Source organism: Paracoccidioides lutzii (genome assembly GCF_000150705.2).
Source record: "Paracoccidioides lutzii Pb01 unplaced genomic scaffold supercont2.2, whole genome shotgun sequence".
In the NCBI taxonomy this organism is placed as follows: domain Eukaryota; kingdom Fungi; phylum Ascomycota; class Eurotiomycetes; order Onygenales; family Ajellomycetaceae; genus Paracoccidioides; species Paracoccidioides lutzii.
Window position 1 is genome coordinate 1338094 of NW_015440948.1, and position 19483 is coordinate 1357576.

The 19483-nt window shown below is 45.6% G+C and overlaps 10 protein-coding genes across 10 annotated transcripts; 6 read left to right on the plus strand and 4 right to left on the minus strand.

Moving 5' to 3' along the window:
* Positions 1-189: 189 nt before the first annotated feature.
* On the minus strand, positions 190-1749 carry PAAG_01075 (hypothetical protein; the record flags this gene model as incomplete). The annotated part of the gene is made up of 1 exon (XM_002797170.2): positions 190-1749. One exon carries the CDS (start codon positions 1747-1749, stop codon positions 190-192), a length of 1560 nt encoding a protein of 519 aa, XP_002797216.2.
* Positions 1750-2785: 1036 nt separating this feature from the next.
* PAAG_01076 (hypothetical protein) lies at positions 2786-3498 on the plus strand (the record flags this gene model as incomplete). Its single annotated transcript, XM_015844234.1, has 2 exons — positions 2786-2797; positions 3346-3498. The coding sequence occupies 2 exons, from the start codon at positions 2786-2788 to the stop codon at positions 3496-3498; spliced, it is 165 nt and encodes a 54-aa protein (XP_015701015.1).
* Positions 3499-4620: 1122 nt separating this feature from the next.
* PAAG_01077 (hypothetical protein) lies at positions 4621-5272 on the plus strand (the record flags this gene model as incomplete). The annotated part of the gene is made up of 2 exons (XM_002797172.1): positions 4621-4802; positions 5110-5272. 2 exons carry the CDS (start codon positions 4621-4623, stop codon positions 5270-5272), a joined length of 345 nt encoding a protein of 114 aa, XP_002797218.1.
* A 1099-nt stretch (positions 5273-6371) lies between these two features.
* Positions 6372-7602, plus strand: PAAG_01078 (alternative oxidase; the record flags this gene model as incomplete). The annotated part of the gene is made up of 3 exons (XM_002797173.2): positions 6372-6631; positions 6709-6996; positions 7092-7602. 3 exons carry the CDS (start codon positions 6372-6374, stop codon positions 7600-7602), a joined length of 1059 nt encoding a protein of 352 aa, XP_002797219.1.
* An 822-nt stretch (positions 7603-8424) lies between these two features.
* PAAG_01079 (hypothetical protein) lies at positions 8425-9154 on the minus strand (the record flags this gene model as incomplete). Its single annotated transcript, XM_015844235.1, has 2 exons — positions 8425-9030; positions 9101-9154. The coding sequence occupies 2 exons, from the start codon at positions 9152-9154 to the stop codon at positions 8425-8427; spliced, it is 660 nt and encodes a 219-aa protein (XP_015701016.1).
* A 1395-nt stretch (positions 9155-10549) lies between these two features.
* PAAG_01080 (hypothetical protein) lies at positions 10550-11023 on the plus strand (the record flags this gene model as incomplete). The annotated part of the gene is made up of 1 exon (XM_002797175.2): positions 10550-11023. The coding sequence occupies one exon, from the start codon at positions 10550-10552 to the stop codon at positions 11021-11023; it is 474 nt and encodes a 157-aa protein (XP_002797221.2).
* Positions 11024-11561: 538 nt separating this feature from the next.
* Positions 11562-12109, plus strand: PAAG_01081 (hypothetical protein; the record flags this gene model as incomplete). The annotated part of the gene is made up of 2 exons (XM_002797176.2): positions 11562-11956; positions 12082-12109. The coding sequence occupies 2 exons, from the start codon at positions 11562-11564 to the stop codon at positions 12107-12109; spliced, it is 423 nt and encodes a 140-aa protein (XP_002797222.1).
* Positions 12110-12818: 709 nt separating this feature from the next.
* On the plus strand, positions 12819-15105 carry PAAG_01082 (glycerol uptake protein; the record flags this gene model as incomplete). Its single annotated transcript, XM_015844236.1, has 4 exons — positions 12819-13173; positions 13281-13348; positions 13433-14038; positions 14092-15105. The coding sequence occupies 4 exons, from the start codon at positions 12819-12821 to the stop codon at positions 15103-15105; spliced, it is 2043 nt and encodes a 680-aa protein (XP_015701017.1).
* A 977-nt stretch (positions 15106-16082) lies between these two features.
* PAAG_01083 (hypothetical protein) lies at positions 16083-17125 on the minus strand (the record flags this gene model as incomplete). Its single annotated transcript, XM_002797178.2, has 2 exons — positions 16083-16723; positions 16846-17125. 2 exons carry the CDS (start codon positions 17123-17125, stop codon positions 16083-16085), a joined length of 921 nt encoding a protein of 306 aa, XP_002797224.2.
* Positions 17126-17915: 790 nt separating this feature from the next.
* Positions 17916-18818, minus strand: PAAG_01084 (hypothetical protein; the record flags this gene model as incomplete). Its single annotated transcript, XM_002797179.2, has 3 exons — positions 17916-17999; positions 18456-18561; positions 18661-18818. 3 exons carry the CDS (start codon positions 18816-18818, stop codon positions 17916-17918), a joined length of 348 nt encoding a protein of 115 aa, XP_002797225.1.
* Positions 18819-19483: the final 665 nt, after the last annotated feature.

Here is a 19483-nt window from a genome sequence, read left to right on the forward strand (position 1 = left end):
AGCTAGAGCATGGAGAATATATATGCAGAGGGCAAAACGGTATCAAATGAGAAGACACTGGTGGTAACTCGACAGGAAGTACCAGTAAAATATCGTGAATCTCGTTAATAAAAAGAATATCAAAGAAAGAAGGGGTCATGCAGCGTTCCCCTCACCTGCCAAACTCCTATTGTTTTTCCCATCCTATAACTATAAGCCGTCAATCCCAAGCCCCGGCACCAAGAGCGTGGCGGGCTCTACAGCTGGAGATGTAGCTTGCAGGGATGTCGTGGAATGCGACCTCTGCTCCTTAAAGTCGCGCACCAACTCTTCTCTCACCCCTTTGCACCAAGTCATTAGTGCAGTATCGAATTTCTTCCACGCTTCTTCGCTCTCGTTGTGGACCACTGCCATCACGTCCACATCAAGCTTGATCTCCCACCGGATCTCAGCAGCTTTAATCCAATACCGCAGGTTATCCGCCAGGCGATACGGTTTACCCACGTCTTCATGCCACGATTTGATCTCACCAAAGCGACGTCGTGATAGCTTGACAGCCCGATTGTGAAATCGTATCAGGTCCCTGCCATCCCTAAGACGTTCTAGAAGCGGTGAGGGAAGGGGGGTGTTATCCGCGCACTCCCAGGCGGGCAGTTGTTGTTTACCCGTCTCCAGAAACTGGAGGAAGGCTCCCGCTTGCTCGTGCTCTCTCCCATCCCACTCCACATTTGCCCAGATAAAGTTTGATCGCCTTTGCAATTCAATCTCCTCAAGTTTCACCTCTTCATCAAGCATTTCCCCCACTCCCGTAATCCACTCCAAAATCCGTGACCGCTCCTCCTCCTTCAGCCCGCCCGCAAAATTCCTCGTAGCCCACCGTTTCAACACATCCAAAATCTGAAGTAGCTCCTCCCGTATCTTCCGCTCACTCTTAATCGAAGCTAAGCGATCCGGATTCTCATGAGAGGTGTAGTATATCTTCGCCGCACGGATGGCGAGCGTAACTATATCCAAAATGTGCATACCCTCAATCTCATGCCAACCACACGGAGACCTGGATGCCGTAGGTGTTTCCGACGCCACATCGTCCTCCGGGTCTGATAGTCCATCTGGCGAACGATCCCTTGGTTTTGGAGAGAGCAATTGAGGAGTTAATTCCTCCTTCGCCGCCGTTAACACAAACCTTGCCTTTTCCAAGGCAGATTGCAGATCTCTCCTCAAGGATTCCAAATCTGGAGGGGGAGGTATATAGTGGTTGCGGATGCTGTACGTACTGACCGTGGGTGGTAACATGACAGGCTCATTCTCATCCCAGCCATCGTCCCCAAGTTCCTCGCAACCAGCCATATTATCATCAATGGGACTCTCAACCAAATCCCCGCCTAGCTGTGGCTGCGGGGTCAACATGAGCTTGGGAATCTCCTGCTGCTCCTCCTTCTTCGTCCCCACCTTGGCGAACTGCCCACCCTTGCCATCCAACAGGCCTGTTCTCGCAAAGTAATATTGCAAATGGGCAATGCTGCCTAGACTCATGACACTCTCACGATTCCTTGCGGATTGTGCGAACTCGACAACCTGGGGACGAATGTAGCCTCGTCTGCGCGAGGAGGTGGATATGGATGATTTGGCATCTCCGGAGAAGTTGGAGATGGAGGAGACGGTGGAAAAAGTGCGGTCGGGGGAAGGGCAGGAAGAGATGGCTGGAGTAGGGGAGAGGGAAGGAGAGCGAGAGACGGCTGGAGATGGTGCCTGGTCACCCTGATCCGACATTTTTATTTATTTATTTATTTATTTATTTTTTTTTTTGTTTTGGTTCTAAGAGGATTTCCCCTTTCTGGCACAATGGGAGGGGGGGGATGGTTCGATAAGTTATCGAGGTGTTGTATACAATTGTAAATAAGGCAGAATTTGATTGCGGACGGGCCTAGTGAATTAAAATAAAGAATGAAAGAAAGAAAAGAAAAAGAGACTGCCCAGGTGCTCCTGAAGAATAGATACAAATATGTAAGACAAGGCTTAGATTAAACAATACAATGGATATACTGTTTCCTGACTATTAATAATATTTATTTGGAAGCATTCTGTCATGAAGGTGATGGTTGCTGTTGTTGGTGGTACTTGGGTTCCGGAGCCAGGTGGAGAGCACAAAATTGGTTGGAGTGGAAAGGGGCGTCGACTAAGCTAAGAATAGCACTCGCCGGGCCGCAAGTCAAACCAACAGCAAGCCAAGGGCAAAAACTCAGGGGTAGTTATAGAGAGCAATTAAAAAGGGTATGCCAGACGCATTTCAGTGGTTCGCAACTTTTATGGCGCATTAGCTCCCTCATATATATATATATGTATGTATGTATATATTTATACATATAGATAGATACATATATAGATGGATAGATAGATAATAGAAGTACATAGAATTGCTCCCCCCGAACACATCTCCATATCCCCGTGTCCCTCCTCTGTTGTCTGCCTCTTCTGCCCCTTTTCTCTCCTCGGATATCCGGCGCCAAGCCGTTTATTGATGAATTGTCGTTTTGGGACTAGCGCCTTCTCTGTGCCGTGTCTCTGATCATGTGACATAGAGCCGTGCCCAATTAGAGTTTCGACCGTGCTCCGATATTGTGTTTTGTAGTCAGCAGGCATTTCTTGGCCTTTCCACTTATCTTCAACTCCAGGGCTTCTGGGAATTAATCAATCACATTCAGTGAATTGAGCTTTTAAACTGGTGTCAATTTGTATTGGTCCGGTTTTAGGGATACATGTTTTGCATCAAGATTTGCGTGTGTGTTGTTCTTCTGCCAACTCCATCATGTCGAAACGAGTATGCACCTCCATCTCAGCATCATGAATGTCACTGATAAGATCTAGATCTCATTTCGTATCCATGGCAAAGTTCAAGGCATGTGCTCCGTACGCTAAAATATTCAATTACGCAACTTCATCAGGCGCAATGAGTATTTGTTGTTAATATATATCCGTATCTGCTTGTCAGGAGTGTGCTTCCGGTACAGTTCCTCTTCACGCTGGAATCTGCCTATTTATATTAATCGTGGGAACTGTGCTGAATCCTTAAACTAGTGATTTCACCCAGCGAAATGCAAATAGCTATGGCTTAACTGGATGGGTTAGGAATACCAAAGATGGGAAGGTTAGCTGGCCCCTCCTTCAGCCCCCCCCCCCCCCCCCCCCCCCCCCCCTTTTATTTTAGTTCCTTATACAGTTTCGTTTCTCTTCGTATTACGTCCTACATGATATCAGACCCCTTTTGCTTCAACTCCATTCTATTAACCAAAGAATAAGATGTTTTCATCTTCCTTTACATACATGTGCCTATGCATGAATCATACAAGACTCACACATACATGACAGGTGGAAGGAGAAGCGCAAGGCGATGAAGCCTCTCTCGCGAAGCTGTTCAAAGACCTGAATCGGGGACCCCGACATGCACAGGTCGTCAAGCTTGAGAAATCAGACATCGAGCCAAAGGATGGCGAAACTTCCTTTGTCGTGAATAGGAGCTAGCTACAATTGTGATGACTATCTCTGTGCATTATGTTCAACATTGGTGCCCAGTCCGGTTCTAATGGACCAGGTATCAGTATTCCACGATTAAATTAACTGCATCGCACAGAATTGATTGTTATATATGAGATAAGGCCTCTCGCTCGGAAGCCTGGGAATCTGAAGTGGCATTTTATCGTTTAGTCCCTTTGGTGATATATCGGCCATCTGCGTATGTCTCCTCTCCACTCTGAGTTCTACTCTTAAATGTGCCACGGTTCATTTGGCGTGGTGCCCAAGTTTTCCATGGCGGGGTCATATTCAAGGCCAACAACAAACTCTCCGATTTCACAATCCCTTCAACATATCTCTCAACATCCGCTTATACCGTTCTGCGATAAATCATAAATAGAAGCAACTCAACTGCGCCAAAAGATAATTAATTTTTAGGCCCACTAGACCTCCCAAGGATATCGTGACATTATGTCGATGAAACTTGAGAAAAATCCTTAAGATTGGTTCGTGCACTAAACCTTAAAAAAGCTAGCTCTCCGTTATTGCAACCGTAGAACATCAATACACCAGTAAACTAGTTAATTGACATTATTACGTAACTAGTTAGCTCGGTAAGCTCGTAGACATAATTACGCAGAGAGGTCTTGTTTGATAAACATCGGCCCTGTATTTCTACAGTATGCAACATGTCTACCGGTGCATACTGCATACCATGGGATTCCTCTCTCTAAAACATAACAACAGGACAAGATAGCCTTTGTCCCTAATGTACGAGAAAAGTTAAAAGAAGTTGCTATGTATAAAATCACAGCTAGCACAAATATTTGCAGATTCTAGTAGATTTAATATTGTAGACGTGTTTTTTTTTTTTTTTTTTTTTTTTTTTTTTTTTTGGGGGGGGGATGTATAATAATTCTCCTTCCCAAGAAGAGACATCCGGCACATTTTGAAACGATCCTGATCTCATTGTCAACCAAGGACAACAGGGAGGATTCTCGATGCACGATGGCAGAGTGCCCAAACGGCGTCTATTCATTGCCTTCGCAAATTTAGTGGTTCCCACAGAGAGTTTGTCTGTTTGTGAGCTCACATTACCACCGGCGACAGCAGTCCGCAAGGACATCAACCATGGACCGGAAAAATATTTGCACGGGAAGAGAAATTCCACGGTTCTGTCTCGAAATGCAACCCGGACATCTCCTATCGATGGCAAACTGTGGAAATACCGAATCAGAAGCGGATGAGCGTTCGGTTGAAGACCTCGTCCAAGAGAAGACAACGCTTCCATTCCCAATCATCTGGATTGTAACGTAGCAAAAACATGCCTGCCGCCGGTTTATTCATCATTGACCGCACGAAATAGCTCTATTGTGTACAGCGCATGCACAATGTATGCTCTGTGGAGAATCCAAACCAACTCCTATCATGGAACATCATTAGACAGGGTTAGTTGGATAAATCAGTAGTAGGAATGTCAACTCAGCGACTGCCCTTGAGTCTTCTGGTGGCTGGTGGCTGGTGTATTGAAGGAGGTCAAGTGATTGCGGGCTGAATGGAGGTATTTGTCAACCGTCTCCCAACTAGTTAACCACAACTAATTGGGCATACACCCGGTAGTTTCGACGATTACCGAACGGTGTTGCGAATATATAATGCGACCGGCGTAGTTTTCCAAGGTTTAGAGGGGTTGGTCGAACATCCAGGTCCATGTGGTATGGAAAAACTCTATGATCACGCTGGCCACCGCCATCGGGAGAAACTGGAACTCGTAAACGATTAAATTAAGAAGCACCGGAAATCGATGCAAATATAGCAAGGATGAGTCATGTTAGTAGTGACTCTTTTTGCTTTCATGTGCTTTCATCTGTTTTCGTATTGTCCGAGTGAGCATATTTGATCCCATTAATAACAATGTACCAAGTTAAATTGCGGAGAAAAATCCATTATTTTCCTGTGATCCCTTATTGTATGCCATTTGTTTCAGCCGGCACACTCCCGGAAGTTTCCGAGCGCTCCCAGTCAGATCGTTGTAGCAAACTGTAAAATGCCCCCTGTCCATGACTGTGTCCCTAGGAATGACCAAAGCAACACAAAACAATGGACCCCGCTAGCTAGTACGGATTAAAACCATCGTAATTTACTTGGATTTCTACTCGAGAGTTTGATTTGGAAAACTGTGATTGTGAAATTTCGATGTGAAGCGTTTGTGTCTTGTTGCAAGTTGTTGTAGTGGAACTTCATGCAGCTGATATCTAATAAGGCTGACGACTGGGGGCTTGGATCGGCAAGCTATCCCGAGAAAGGGCGGTGTCCAAAGCGGAACCCCGAGGAGGAGTCTGGAAGGAGTCAAGATCCGGGGGACGCCGACATCAACCGGTGCCCTTTAAAACAGATAGACACTAAGAATGTGACTAATGCATCTAGCAAAAGTTATCTAGCTAGTTAACTAGTGAAGTAACTATTGTAGCTATTAAATCCTGGAAATTATGCCACTAGCGCGGTTGGAGATAGACAGACAGCCAGCCCATAAGCCGAATCAATACCTAGACCTCTGTTTCCCGAAAAGTCACCGCTTGATGAAGCAAGCAATGAATCAGATTTTGATGCTTGCTTGCTAGTAGTTGGTTAAAAACCTGGCAGCCCCACTGACCTATTTATTACGCAACCTCAGGCTGTTCTCTGCAGGTTTTATTTGTTGTTCTTGTTTGCTGATTGTTGATAGTTAATTAAATTCACCCACCCTTTTGCATCTCACTCTATCCCTTCTTTGGAAGCTGAACAAGATAATAAGCTGTTACCTACCATATCACCTGTCTTTGTCAAGAATTTGGCCTGATTCAAAGCCTTTTGAGAACCATAGTTTCATCCCTCTGCTCGCCATGTATTCGATCTCCGCAGGATCCATGAGAACCTTTGTTCTCTCCCGCTCTGCCTCGTCCATCCTGCGTGGCTCATTCGGTCAATCAACCGCTCTTTCCAGAGGTCTCCAGTGTAGTAGTCCTCTGATCTACTATAACACTGCCCTTGGGAGCAAGAGGTGCTTCTCAGCAGCTCCCCGTCAACGAGCCAAAGAATATTTCCCAGCCCTCAGTGGAACAAAGCATATTGTCGAGTCTGAAACAACATGGGCACATCCAATGTATGCTGTTGTGATCACACACAACCGTGCTCTGCCCCCGTTTTGTCTGAGATATATCTAACCATAAACCCAATTAGGTTCACCGAACAGCAGATGAAGAGTATTGCCATCGCACATCGAAATGCTGAGACCTGGTCCGATTGGGTTGCCTTGGGAACCGTTCGTATGTTGCGCTGGGCTACAGATCTGGCAACAGGTTACAAACATCCCGGGAAGTCGGACAAGAATGAGCGATTTGTTATGACGGAGAAGAAATGGATCATCCGGTTCATTTTTCTAGAAACCGTTGCTGGTGTCCCTGGAATGGTTGGTGGTATGCTCCGCCATCTCCGAAGCTTAAGACGAATGAAGCGGGATCATGGATGGTATGTCTCTAATATCTTCTCCTGTGAATACATTGTCCTGACGCCAGAATTGCTGCAAAGTATATATATACTGACGGTTTTCTTTCCAATTCTAGGATCGAAACTCTTTTAGAAGAAGCATACAACGAGCGAATGCACCTGCTATCATTCCTGAAACTCGCTGAACCAGGATGGTGTATGCGGCTCATGGTTTTAGGAGCCCAGGGTGTCTTCTTCAACACTTTCTTCATTGCATACCTCATCTCCCCACGGACCTGCCACCGCTTCGTCGGATACCTCGAAGAGGAGGCTGTTATGACGTACACACACGCAATTAACGACCTCGAAGCTGGAAAGTTGCCCGAGTGGGCCAACAAAGAGGCTCCAGATATTGCCGTGTCTTACTGGCACATGCCAGAAAACAAGAGAACCATTCTGGACTTGCTGTACTATGTCCGTGCCGATGAAGCCAAGCATTGCGAGGTCAACCACACCCTGGCCAATTTGAAGCCCAGCGTCGATCCAAATCCTTATACCTCGAAGTACGATAACCCCGATGTGCCTCATCCAACGAAGACAGCCGAGATAATCAAACCCACTGGCTGGGAAAGAAAGGATGTCATCTAAATGGACAAGGAACCCTTTCAAATACTGAATTATTGTAAACCACTATCCATCCATCGACAATTTTTCGCCAGGGTGGGGTTACCAGCACTAACCCTTTTTTGCTCTGTCATTTCGTTTGTCGAGCCTTGAAGACACCACTCTGATACCCCGTCTCCATATCCTTTCCACTCAAACTTACATATAAAAAACAGACAAAATCATAAAACTGCATATTTGGCGGGGTGGTTTGGGCATAGCGGATGGCGTTTCTCTTTTCTTTTTCTTCTGTTTTTTGTCTCTTTTTTTGTATCTTGCATAGTCAGTTAAACGGAGTTCTAATTGATTTACCGTCCGCATTCTTTTAATTTCACTTTTTCAATCGTCCGTCATTGTATTTAAGTTTGTTCTGCTTGAAGTAGATGAGCTTAACTGCTCAGTTCCCCAGTAATTCCGTTTGTCTGTTTAATTGACATTCGTGGGATGGGAAATCATTATGCGGACATGTTTGCTGTTCAAGTGACTTTTGTTTTAGAAAGAAATGAAGGTTTATTTGAATTGCATTCCAAAAGGAGAAATATATCTAATGAAGAAAATTTTCAAAGTAATGAAATAGATGAATCAACGAGGACGAAGGCACTAACTAGGTTTTCTCCACACGTGATATTGAACCCCCATTGCTTTCCCAACCTCAACTTCCATCTTCGCCAACTGAAGTTTCAATACTGTCATTCCGTCTGCCGGGAACATGTTTCACATTCCTCAGACAATAATTACCAGTAAACCATACATTCTCTCTACTGGAAGAAGGAATAGAAGAAATCTGAAGAAACCCCATCCCGCTGACTAGGTGAGAAAACATACACCAAACGGCGGCCCACCAGGGAAGAAGCATGCCATGCAGTCTGGCAAGCAAGCAGAGAGACTGGGACACGGTCTTCCAACGCAATTCCGCTTTGCAGGGTGATTTTTCAACTGCTCAAACATTTCTCTCCTTTCCTTCGCAGCTGAATCGGGGATTAAATGCCCATCTCCATCACCAGCTATCGCGCTCGCAATATCTGGCCTCTCCTCCAGCTCGAACAACCTCTTCACATCCGTAACTAATCGCCCATCCACAGTGCCTTTTTTGGCCGCTGCCAGTGTCACAACTGACTCCGGCACGTTCATGCCACTCGCCTCCCAGGCTGCGAGCTGGTTCACGGCGAATCTCGACAGTTGGTCTGGGTCGAGTTGGTAGTAGTCGAGCACAGTGCCGTTCGGAGTGAAGCTGCGGAGGACACCGTCGTTGCCGACGCTGAGGGCGCCTTGAGAGTGCAGGTTCATTGTTTCGATTATCCGGGCGAGGGAGCCGGGGGTGTAGTGGGTTGTGCCTGTGCCCCTGTCCGTGTCCGTTTCCGTGTCCGTGTCCGTGTCTGGTGTTGGGGGGTTTGGGAGGGCTGTTGCGGTCTGCTGAGAGAGGCAGAGGGAGAGGGAACGTGAGTTTCTTGCCTTCGGGAATTCTTATCTATTGATGACTTACCAAAAGGACAGTGGAGAAGGTGAGGAGAGTTGATAATAGGATCGAATTGCGCATGGTGATGGCTTACGATCTGAATGGTTTACTGGAATACGTCTTATTCTCTGTTTCCGTTGCTGTTGACTTAGAAAGTAAAATCTAAGAGAGCTGCCAAATGGAGGGTCTTTATGTATCCTGGAATCCATTGTTAATACGTGCAGGATGGAGGATAGTCAAGCATCAGATTTGACTCCTAGCCATCAAATTGAGGAGGGCAGGAATAGCAATGGGAACTCAGCCAAGCCATTATCTTCAACACCATTACTCAGATTCTTCTCCAAAATTAATTACAGCGAACAGTCTGAGAATCGACACCAATCAGATTATATTCCAAATCTACGAATGCACAGTCAACCCCCTCCCCCCCCCCCCCCCCCCGGCAGCTGTGGGTTTGAAAAGAGGTGTATGATCACAGGTTGTCTGCCTCTTATGCAATTTTCATGGCACGAACCATGGCAACCTCTGGTTCCTCCTGAGTTATGGTATTCTGTCCCACGCTACCTTGAAAGTGTTGGGAGCGGGTGCTGGAAACCTCAGCCCACAATCGCCCTATTGGGGGCTATTTGTTAAACCCTGCCCTTTTTTTTATTCTCTCTGGAAAGGATTTTTGCAGGCTCATAATGATCCTTTGCTGCTGCATAAAACTGGCAATTCACACTCGTTATGCTGCATGATAGAAAGAGTTGAACTACATGTGACTGCTGAAAATTTAGTAATTGGAGATTAACTCATTATTTTAATGAGATTAAGTTTTCAGTTGACTAGATGTTGGTTTTTCCCAAATGAACGTGAGATGTGAAGAGTACCAAGACAAACTGATAAATGGTTGCTATGCTATTATGGATAAGCTTTTACATCTCCCAGCCCACTGAAGTTTCTGTCGCGATGCGCTATTGTTCCACTGCTCAGGAGCTGTCAAGCTGTCAACAATTTTTAATAGTAAACCGATATATATTTCGTTTAATCTATTTGGGTTTGGAAGTGGATAACTTCGGGGGCTGTGATTGACATGGGTTGACGGGTTTCTCAAGATGCCTGATGCTCGGATGGAAGATTCTACTCTGCAGGTGTTACAGCGATTGTTATTCGCACGAACTGACTACCCAATGCATAGTAACTAATTATAGACTTGGGGATATAATAACACGGCTGCAGCCGGGATTTAAAACCTCGTGGAACAAAGATATTAAACTTCTCACGGTTTTCAGCCCTGCCGCCTCGAAATATTGGTAGCCTTTACGAAGTAAGTTACCCATAAGGAAAAGCACGCTAAAAACTTTCGTTCTTCGGTTCCAAACCCTTTCGCACTCTGACATCCAATTCTGGAGCCCAAAGAATCAATTGTGACTCAACCATCAATACAACGGATATCAATAAACAGATTGGCGAAGGAAAGATATTAACAGCATAGATATGGCGCATCAGAACGCACCTCGATGTGAAATGCCCTCCTGGTACTACACAGACCCCATTCAGCGGGAACTAAGCGCGATTTTGAACGGCTTGAAACAAGATCTCTCATTCATGGGATGCACCTCGCTGGGTAGGGACGGGGTTCTACGATCGCTGACTGCCGATCGCGACGTCGTGGACGCGGCTGGTTTAACCCCCGATCAAATCGCAGCCTTCATACGTCGCTATCCGGCTGGGCTTGTAAATGAAGCTGAGTTTACCGGCGTGGATGGAACTAAGGTCCCAAAAGAACTGTGGTTTGCGCCGAACAAGAACATCCTGCCACCCCCGTTAAGTAACGAGGCTAAGCAGCTCTCGAGAAAGGTTGTCGATGAGAATCACGAATTGTTTCACAGCAGGAGGGAGGAATTGAAGCAGAAATATGGCGAGCAGGAGAAAGGCAATGATCATGGTGATAACCAGGCTGATGTTTGATCATTACATCTTGCGGTAGTAAAGAGGAGGATGGACTATTGGGAGTTTTATTTCTCGAGCCCCCTAGAATCCTGTTGCACATCGACAAACACTCCCAGCCGGATTCGATGCAGCCCCCAAACCCAGCAGGGGCGGGAATCCTCCCAGGAGGATATCCATACCTCTAAATTTATCCCTATTCAGCCCTTTCAGGAAGCCTTTCTTGTCCGCAGAGTTGACAGGTATCACAAATGTCACCATCGTCACTACGATTTCTATTTTAAGAACAGTTCTATGTTCATCGAGATGACCAGGCCACAGAACGAATTGGATAACCAATTTTTTTTTTTTTTTTAAAAAAAAAAAAAAAAAAAAAAAAAAAAAAAAAAGACGCAGTCCAGCAGCATGGTCGAAGTCGGGTTATATAAAGGGAACTCTGTTTTGCCGTCCATAGGTAAAGGAGAAATTGCAAATACATAATAATCTTGAAGCATTCAAAGAGCCTACTAACATAAAACTACTCAGAATTTCATCTTCAACTCCATCTTCCTCCGCAACTATGCACGTATCTTTCATTCTGACCGTCATCCCCGCGGTCCTAACATCCGCCTTCCCGATGAAAACCAACAGTATTGCCGCATACCCGGACACAGCCGTTATCGCGAAGCGCAATTGCTTCGACGGTGGCGCTCGCTGGGGTGCAGGTCGGCCTTATGCCATCAATTTTGCTACGCGGGCATGCAACGAAGCCTTAGTCGGTACTTATAGACCCAACGACATCAGGGCTAAGTGCTATAATCTCGATAGCACCAAGAAGGTCGATTTTTCACTGAGGTTGATTAGCAATAATGGAAACCGCAATATCGGCGCTGCGGAGTGCTATGATGGATTGAGAAAGGAGATTGAGGGATGTGACCGTGGAGGGCGTACTAGATATGGAAACTGGGAATATACGTTAGTTAACCTACTACCTCCTCCCTCCACCTTTCCTTCCCACCCCCCTTTTTTTTTCCCCTTCCCCTTTCTTTTCTTTTCCTTTGATTTCAAGTTGTATGAGTATTGATGCTAACGGGAAGTAGCGGGGATCCAAACGACGGGCAGTGCTAAACAGCTGTTGGAAGTGGCTCGGAATGTATGAGAATTATGGCTTCCAAGCTTCCTTTCACTGATTGCCAAGCTGGACATCTCTATCTGTGGCTTAGTTTGCATGGAGAAGGGCGATTAGATTTTGAAAGCAATGTAAAAATGCTTATGGATGTCTCCAATTTGTAATCCATCAACGCTCGTATTGATCATATCATTCTTGTCCTGAGAGTAATTGTATGAAGATAAAATATTCTGTAAATTTATCTTTCTCGTCTGACCAACATTCATTATTCCCAGAAGTTTATTGATTCCGCTTACAATTCTAAATATTGAAAATATTGTGATGGTTACTTTCAAAGCGGCACTTAGGCCTTCAGCCCAATCACGTGTCCTACTGCTCAACTTCACCCCTTGCATCTCCGCCATGTCTTCCGCAAACAACGCCTATCCCAACTGCTGACCTTTGAGTCAAACAGCCTGATCATGCTCAGAAGGGAATTCTGCAGAGCCACGCACTCCATTTACAGAAATCATGCTTTAGTTGGTGATCCCCGTCACTCCATTTCTGAGAAGTTCATGGAAATCCTCATACAAAAATCTCATATTGCCAGAAAACCCCTTTTCTAAGGCTTCCCGTTCTTTTTCCAGCTTGTTGTCGCTTCAACCACCCATCGACTTTAACTGATGCTGGCATTGTTGTCGAGCTAAATACCTAATTACGTTTCGAAATATGGGCCTCCTCTACTGGCTCCGCAAACTCTACTCCCTTGACACCCTTGACTCGCGCTTCATGGTCTCAGCCAATGCGCCGCTAAAGTCTGCCTACAGCACTGAATCTCGAATATCATCTACAAGCAATGGGGGGCTAGAACCGACTGTCTCGAGATGGCTTGCGAGTGGGAGTGAGAATGGGATGCAGACACGAACACAAACGCAGTCAGGGGAGGACTGCGGGAGTCCTAGCTCTGGTCCCTCATTGACTGCGTCCCCGCCACGATGGAACACAGTCGAATTTTACGTTTACTATATCGCGTTTCTGCTTGCGGTACCAATGATGTTTAAGACTGTCTACGATGTTTCGAAGGGTTAGTTTTGGATTTCCATTCCTCGGGAAGAGCTGTTTTTGAGTGGAATATCTTGGATGGACTTGATTGGATTATAGGCTGACTTATTATTCTTTTCGTTCTGTTAGAGTCTCATCCAATGTATTCGAAATATTCACACCTTTTGGAGGATGGGTGGATAATGGGAAGAAAAGTGGTGAGTTTGTTTTTTTTTCAGCCCTCCATTGATGGCGGTTGGAGGGTTGTATCGGTCCTGAAGCTCGCTGATGATTTAGTGCAGGATAATTCTGATTCACAATATTCCACTTTTCGAGATAACATTCCTTATCTTGCCTTACTCTTGGTCATCCATCCTTTGCTTCGACGAGCTATTGACACCTTCTTCCCTTTAAATTCCAATTCACCTCCATCTGGCAAATTAAAAGATGATGAGATCTCCAGATTTGACACTGTATCCGCTGATTTGAGGCTAAAACGCAGAGTCACTTACGATTATTATTTTGCGCTGGTAGCTATCGTTGCCTTGCATGGCTTCTCAGCTCCCAAGGTTGTTGCAATTCTTGTCATCAATTATTATATTGCGACAAAACTCCCACGGAATAAGATACCAGTGGCAACATGGGTTTTTAACATTGGCATATTATTTGCAAATGAATTGTCAAATGGGTACCAATATACAGACATCGCGAGAATAATTACGTGGTCGTCTTCTGTATCACAGGTAGGTAAAGGCCATCCACTTGTGGCTGTTGGAAAATGGCTTGACAGTTGGGGCGGATTAATCCCTAGATGGGATATTCTTTTTAATCTCACGGTTCTGCGATTAATAAGTTTTAATCTCGATTACTATTGGAGCCTCAACTATCGGTCAGATAGCCCTATGGAGGTATGCTAGATTATCAATCATATTAGCATTTTATTATCGCTAACACACCAAAGAAGAAGCAACTCGACCCCTCCGCCCTGTCCGAGCGTGATCGCGTCACTATCCCAGCCCATCCGTCCGCCTTCAACCCGACAAACTACGTTGGCTACGTTCTCTACACCCCGCTCTATCTCACGGGCCCCATCATCACCTTCAACGACTATATCTCCCAACAACGCCACCCTTCTCCCTCCATATCCACAACTCGCACTATCCTCTACGGAATCCGCTTCCTCTTCGCCCTTTTCAGCATGGAACTAATCCTACATTACATATATGTCGTCGCCATCTCACAATCCTCCCCCAACTGGTCCGTCTACACCCCATTTCAACTTAGCATGCTGGGCTATTTCAACCTACACCACATCTGGCTTAAATTACTTCTACCCTGGCGTTTCGCGCGCCTCTGGGCCTTGATCGATGGCATAGATCCGCCCGAAAACATGGTCCGCTGCATGTCCAACAATTACTCCGCCCTTGCCTTCTGGCGCGGCTGGCACCGCTCCTTCAACAGGTGGATCGTCAGATATCTCTACGTCCCCTTGGGTGGCGGCGGTAGTAACCGCAGCCACAATCAGTCCAACAACAATGGCTGCGACAGATCCTCCCCCATCCTCGCCAAGGCCCGTGGCCTCCTCAACTTTCTCACTGTCTTCACCTTTGTTGCGCTGTGGCATGACATTAATCTCCGCCTGCTCATGTGGGGGTGGCTCATAACGCTTTTCGTCCTGCCAGAAATCATTGCCACCGCACTATTCCCCGCGCATAGGTGGCGTGATAGTCCAACACCTTACCGTGTTCTGTGCGGCATAGGCACAGTGTTCAATATATTAATGATGATGGCGGCGAATCTTGTTGGGTTTGCGGTTGGGCTTGATGGGTTAAAGGGACTAGTTAGTGGGATTGTGAGCAGTGCGGCGGGGCTGGTGTATCTTGTCACGGCATGTGTGACGCTGTTTGTGGGCGTTCAGGTTATGTTTGAGATTAGGGAAGGGGAATTGAGGGCTGGGATTAATATGAAGTGTTAAGTTTAATGGGAAAAGGCCCGCGATGTCTGCGGTGAAGACTGGATGCATCAGGTTATGCTCTTAAATATGGGCCCAATAGATTAATATCCATACCTTTGTTAGCATGGATCTATCGATGAAAGTGTTTTATTAGATATACATATAACGCAATATGCCAGCGCTTTTTCCCTGACAAGCCAGGTACTTGGAATTTTGCCCAGGTGGAAGATTCCAAGCTCACGTATTCTTCGTCACAGCCGCTTGCACAGGACGAATACTATCCATTATCACCCATGGATGAACATTTAATGCCTCTTTTTTTTTTTTTTTTTTTTTTTTTTGGTGGTTATTACGCTTTCGATGTACAGCTTTCCCATATTATCTCACTTCCACACTCCCCGTCCTCTATCCAGCAACCATAGGCTCTATTTGGCTTCATATTCGTTCCCTTTTTATTCCATGGCGCCCATGTGTCCTGCGTGGACACTAAGAAAATGCCCCTCTCCTGCTATAAAAATCCGTGGATTCCGGCTGATGAATTCCTCTCCATTTTCATTTTTTATTTTTTTTTAATTTCAATCAAACCCCAACTTCTCCGTTTCTGCATACAGATGATGCGTGGTGACTATCTGCTGAATATGTTCCACTCAATCGGGGTTTTCTCGGTGTAGAGTTATTATTTTCTACTGACGTGAAAAGGCTAACCGTAAGATGAATCCGAAACGTCACGATTTGGGTAGAGTAGATGGAGATGGAGAAGTAGTTATGATGGGAAATGTAGGTGATTTCCGCATTCTTCATTCCCATATTGACCCATATTACCAAGACCATATTAGTACCGTTTCCTCCAAGGATGGCTCCAATTAGTATCTCGTAAACTCACATGACGATAATTTCCAGGATCCAGTCTCGGGATATCACGAAGTGGTATGCGTAGGCTATGCACGACAGGGGTAATCTCTCAATTAAGATCTCTCATCACGACAGTGCCAATACCCTCACGCATAAAACCGATCACACCTAGTCTCCTCATGAATCCGATAGCATTCCAACCCACATACCCTCGTGCGACACTTGATGCACTTCACTCTTCCCCAGTATCCACATATGCTACAAAAATAACGTGGAGGTTTCGTGGGACCCGCTGTTCGTCCAGGCAGCGTTGTTGTAGCATGGGTTGCGCGAGATGCATTGTATGACAGAGGTGGCTCGGCGAGAAGCTGTTGCATAAGTTTCTCTGACGGTGCGGAGGGGATGTAGGAGCGGAGAAGCGGGTCGTTGTCGTAGTTGGAGACGATTAGTTGTTGGTTCCGTTGCTGTTGGTGTGAAGTGGACGTGGAAACTTGAGAAGAGGCTGCATTGAGTGGTTCCGGAGATTGGTTTGCAGTAGCTGGAGTTGACTTTTTGGGTGTGGCAGGACGAGATAAAGTGTGTGGAGTGCTAGATTTGCTTGATTTAAGGGCAGAACGTCCAGGAGTAGCTGTGGCGGATGTAGCAGCGATGGATGATGTGATTGTTGCTGAGGCTTGAGAATGGCCTTGGGCAAGAGCTGCCTCCTCGTCATCTAGGTAGTTTTTAAAGGTTTTTTGGGACATTAGGATGCGACGGACGTTGGAGGTTGTTTTGCCTCTGGGTTTGTCTGTGATTGATATTTACACTGTTAGCTTCTATCTTCCCACCTTTTTTTCATTTGTGCGCAGTAACATATAAAATAAAAATAGAGCTTTACTAAACATGGCAAGAAAATAGGTATGGTCTAACCTTTCGCCATCGCAGCCTTTTGCTTCGTTGGAATAGGAATATGCGTATCCTTATGATTCTCTCGATCTAGCTCCGTGAGATGTCGTAGTGTAGCAGTATTTTGCCTCGACGACGCATCCGCACGTCCAGCGCCCCCTAGCTCGCGCACAGCTCGCGTGCGACCACCAGCAGCCCTTCCAGCGCTGGTGGAGGCGCCATATCGAGTATCGGGAACGTATGCCCATCCTGGGGTGATGTGAGACGAGGAGGTTGGTAGGACTTCTATTTTATTTAGCGACATTGAAGGTTGAAGAAGAATATCTCTGGGCTCTGGTATCTTCTGATAGATTGCGCATTTGCCTTGCGAGAGTGATTATATTGATTGCTGTGAGATGAGCGCGAACCCGAAGCTGTATTGTTGAGGTTGATATTGGTTTAGTTATTTGATGAAGTTAACTCAATATCAGTCTGTGATCATCATGTTTGTTTTGTTTGCACCAATCTCAACGAAGCACATAGTAAAAATTCATCAACGACTTTTTCCAATCACAGAACAATGACGTCTCGCATCAAGGTATAGAAAATGGTAATATTAAATTGAAACCTTTCTCTTATTTAGGGAATAAAGTTAGAAAACTATGTTTCTACTCTGCAACCCGCCATCAGAGGCAAAAATTCAGCAATGGAAGGGCTTGCAATGTGTGCTAACTCTGGCGGACTGAAGGAATTTCTTTAAGGGGACGGAAAGGGTATTTGAGTTGAATTGGTTGGGAAACACAGCCGAAACTCCATGTTGCCGCGAGATGCCAATCGCAAATGATGAAGCCATATGAATTCAACAAATGCGCTGAACAAAGATATTTGAATACAAAAATATCATACTGTTCTTGAATTCCATCGAAATGAGGATGTGCAGATTTAGAGCATCGGAAATTGATCTGAGGATCAAGGACGAGAACCATAAATGGACAACGAGATAAATTGAAAGCGAGCAGGGTCCCGGAACACATCATACCTTCATGCCATGAAAACTACAAAAACCAGGGAGGTTAAGACAAAAGAAATCGCCTAAATAATTCTCATCACTCAAATCATTTCTTCTTCTGCAATAGGTCCAGCTTTCCTTCTAGGTCGGTCACGTAGGCATTGAGGCGTTGCGTCGCTGCTTGCAAGGCCTAGAGCACAATCCCCTTGGGAAAACACGCAGGGTCATGAGGGAAAATCGTCAGCCTTCAAAGACTCGCCTTGATGATGATGATGAGTGGAAGTTGCGCAGGAAAACAAAATCGCAAGGTATTAAGTGCCATATTAGTTCCAAAGGGGTTAAGGTAATAAAGAATATTACAAATGGAGCAACATTGCCCAGTCTAAAACAACATGTAAAAACACTCCCGAACCGAAATTATGAATAGAGATATTTTCTTTCTTCCGCCTAATCTTTTCTTGTCTTTTGGTCTATCCGAAAAAAGGGGTAGTTGACACAGGGGAATGTGATGGGATTAAAGAGAGGGGAAGAGGAGGGAAGAAGGAAAATCTAAGATTTAAGACTGTCTATTTTTTTTTTCTTTTTCTTTCTTGCTTCTGGTATCTTGCCGAAATGTGTGCTTTTCTTTTCAAATGCAGTGACGTACGTAGATGTCTTCTGTCAACATCTCGTTGGACACTCTATACTCATCCAGGATGTAGTAGTATACCGATGCGCCTGCCACCGTAGTGCCAAGGAGGAAGCCAAATAGCCTGTTAATTCCGTCCAATATCGCAAGTTAGCTTGATTCATTCTAATGTAGTTGGGTTTGTTTCTCGTAAGCTTGGTGTGGAGGGGTGTAGGAAACTCACCCTCCTCTGAAAGCTCCCACAGGCTTCTGCACAGGCAATGCTCCCGCATCTACACTGCCACTGCTGCTGTTAAGTAGCCGGCTAGTTGTTGACAGGGGCCTGCGTGTCGACAGGCGCATGGCGGGTGCGAAGAGCGATCGCCGGAGCATAGGAGACATTGCGGGTGTTGGAGATATGTCCTCGGTGTGAGTGAGGAACTAACGAATGTATCCGGATTTTATAAACATACACAATCTAGGTGGGATAAGGCTAAGCACGGGATACGAATCCGATGAGATTTGTTGCTGTTGAAAGATGCGGTGTAGTCGATATGTGTGAGATTGAGGGAGATAGTTGAGGTTGGAATGAAGTTGTCGACTTTTTTAACCACGGTTCGTTTGAGATGCACCTGGAAGCTTGGCACAGGGCTGATGAGGGAGAAACTGTCAGAGGACTATGAAGGACGCAGATAACCATATAATGAAGGAATTGAAGCCGATATTTTGGCCAGAAATTATCGAATATCTGTGGATATTAAATCAATTGTCAGGTTGAAAGGGAAGGGAAGAAGGCGATTGAAGAATATTTGGAGCGCCTTAAGAGTATTTCTATTTTTTCTTGTCTCGTAAAATTGTTGCTAAATCCAATCCCTGTTTCCTGCATGTTTACTGGCCAATTGACCCTGAACAAGTAATATGGTATTGCTGCGGACACAAGAGAGGTTAATAATAAGAGTGGGGCGCGGAGAGGTACCGATAACATGGAATGTTCAAAGCTCCACGCGCCATTTGAGGAGTAATCCCATCCCAGGAGTGGAGCCATATCCTCGATCCAGACACTACAT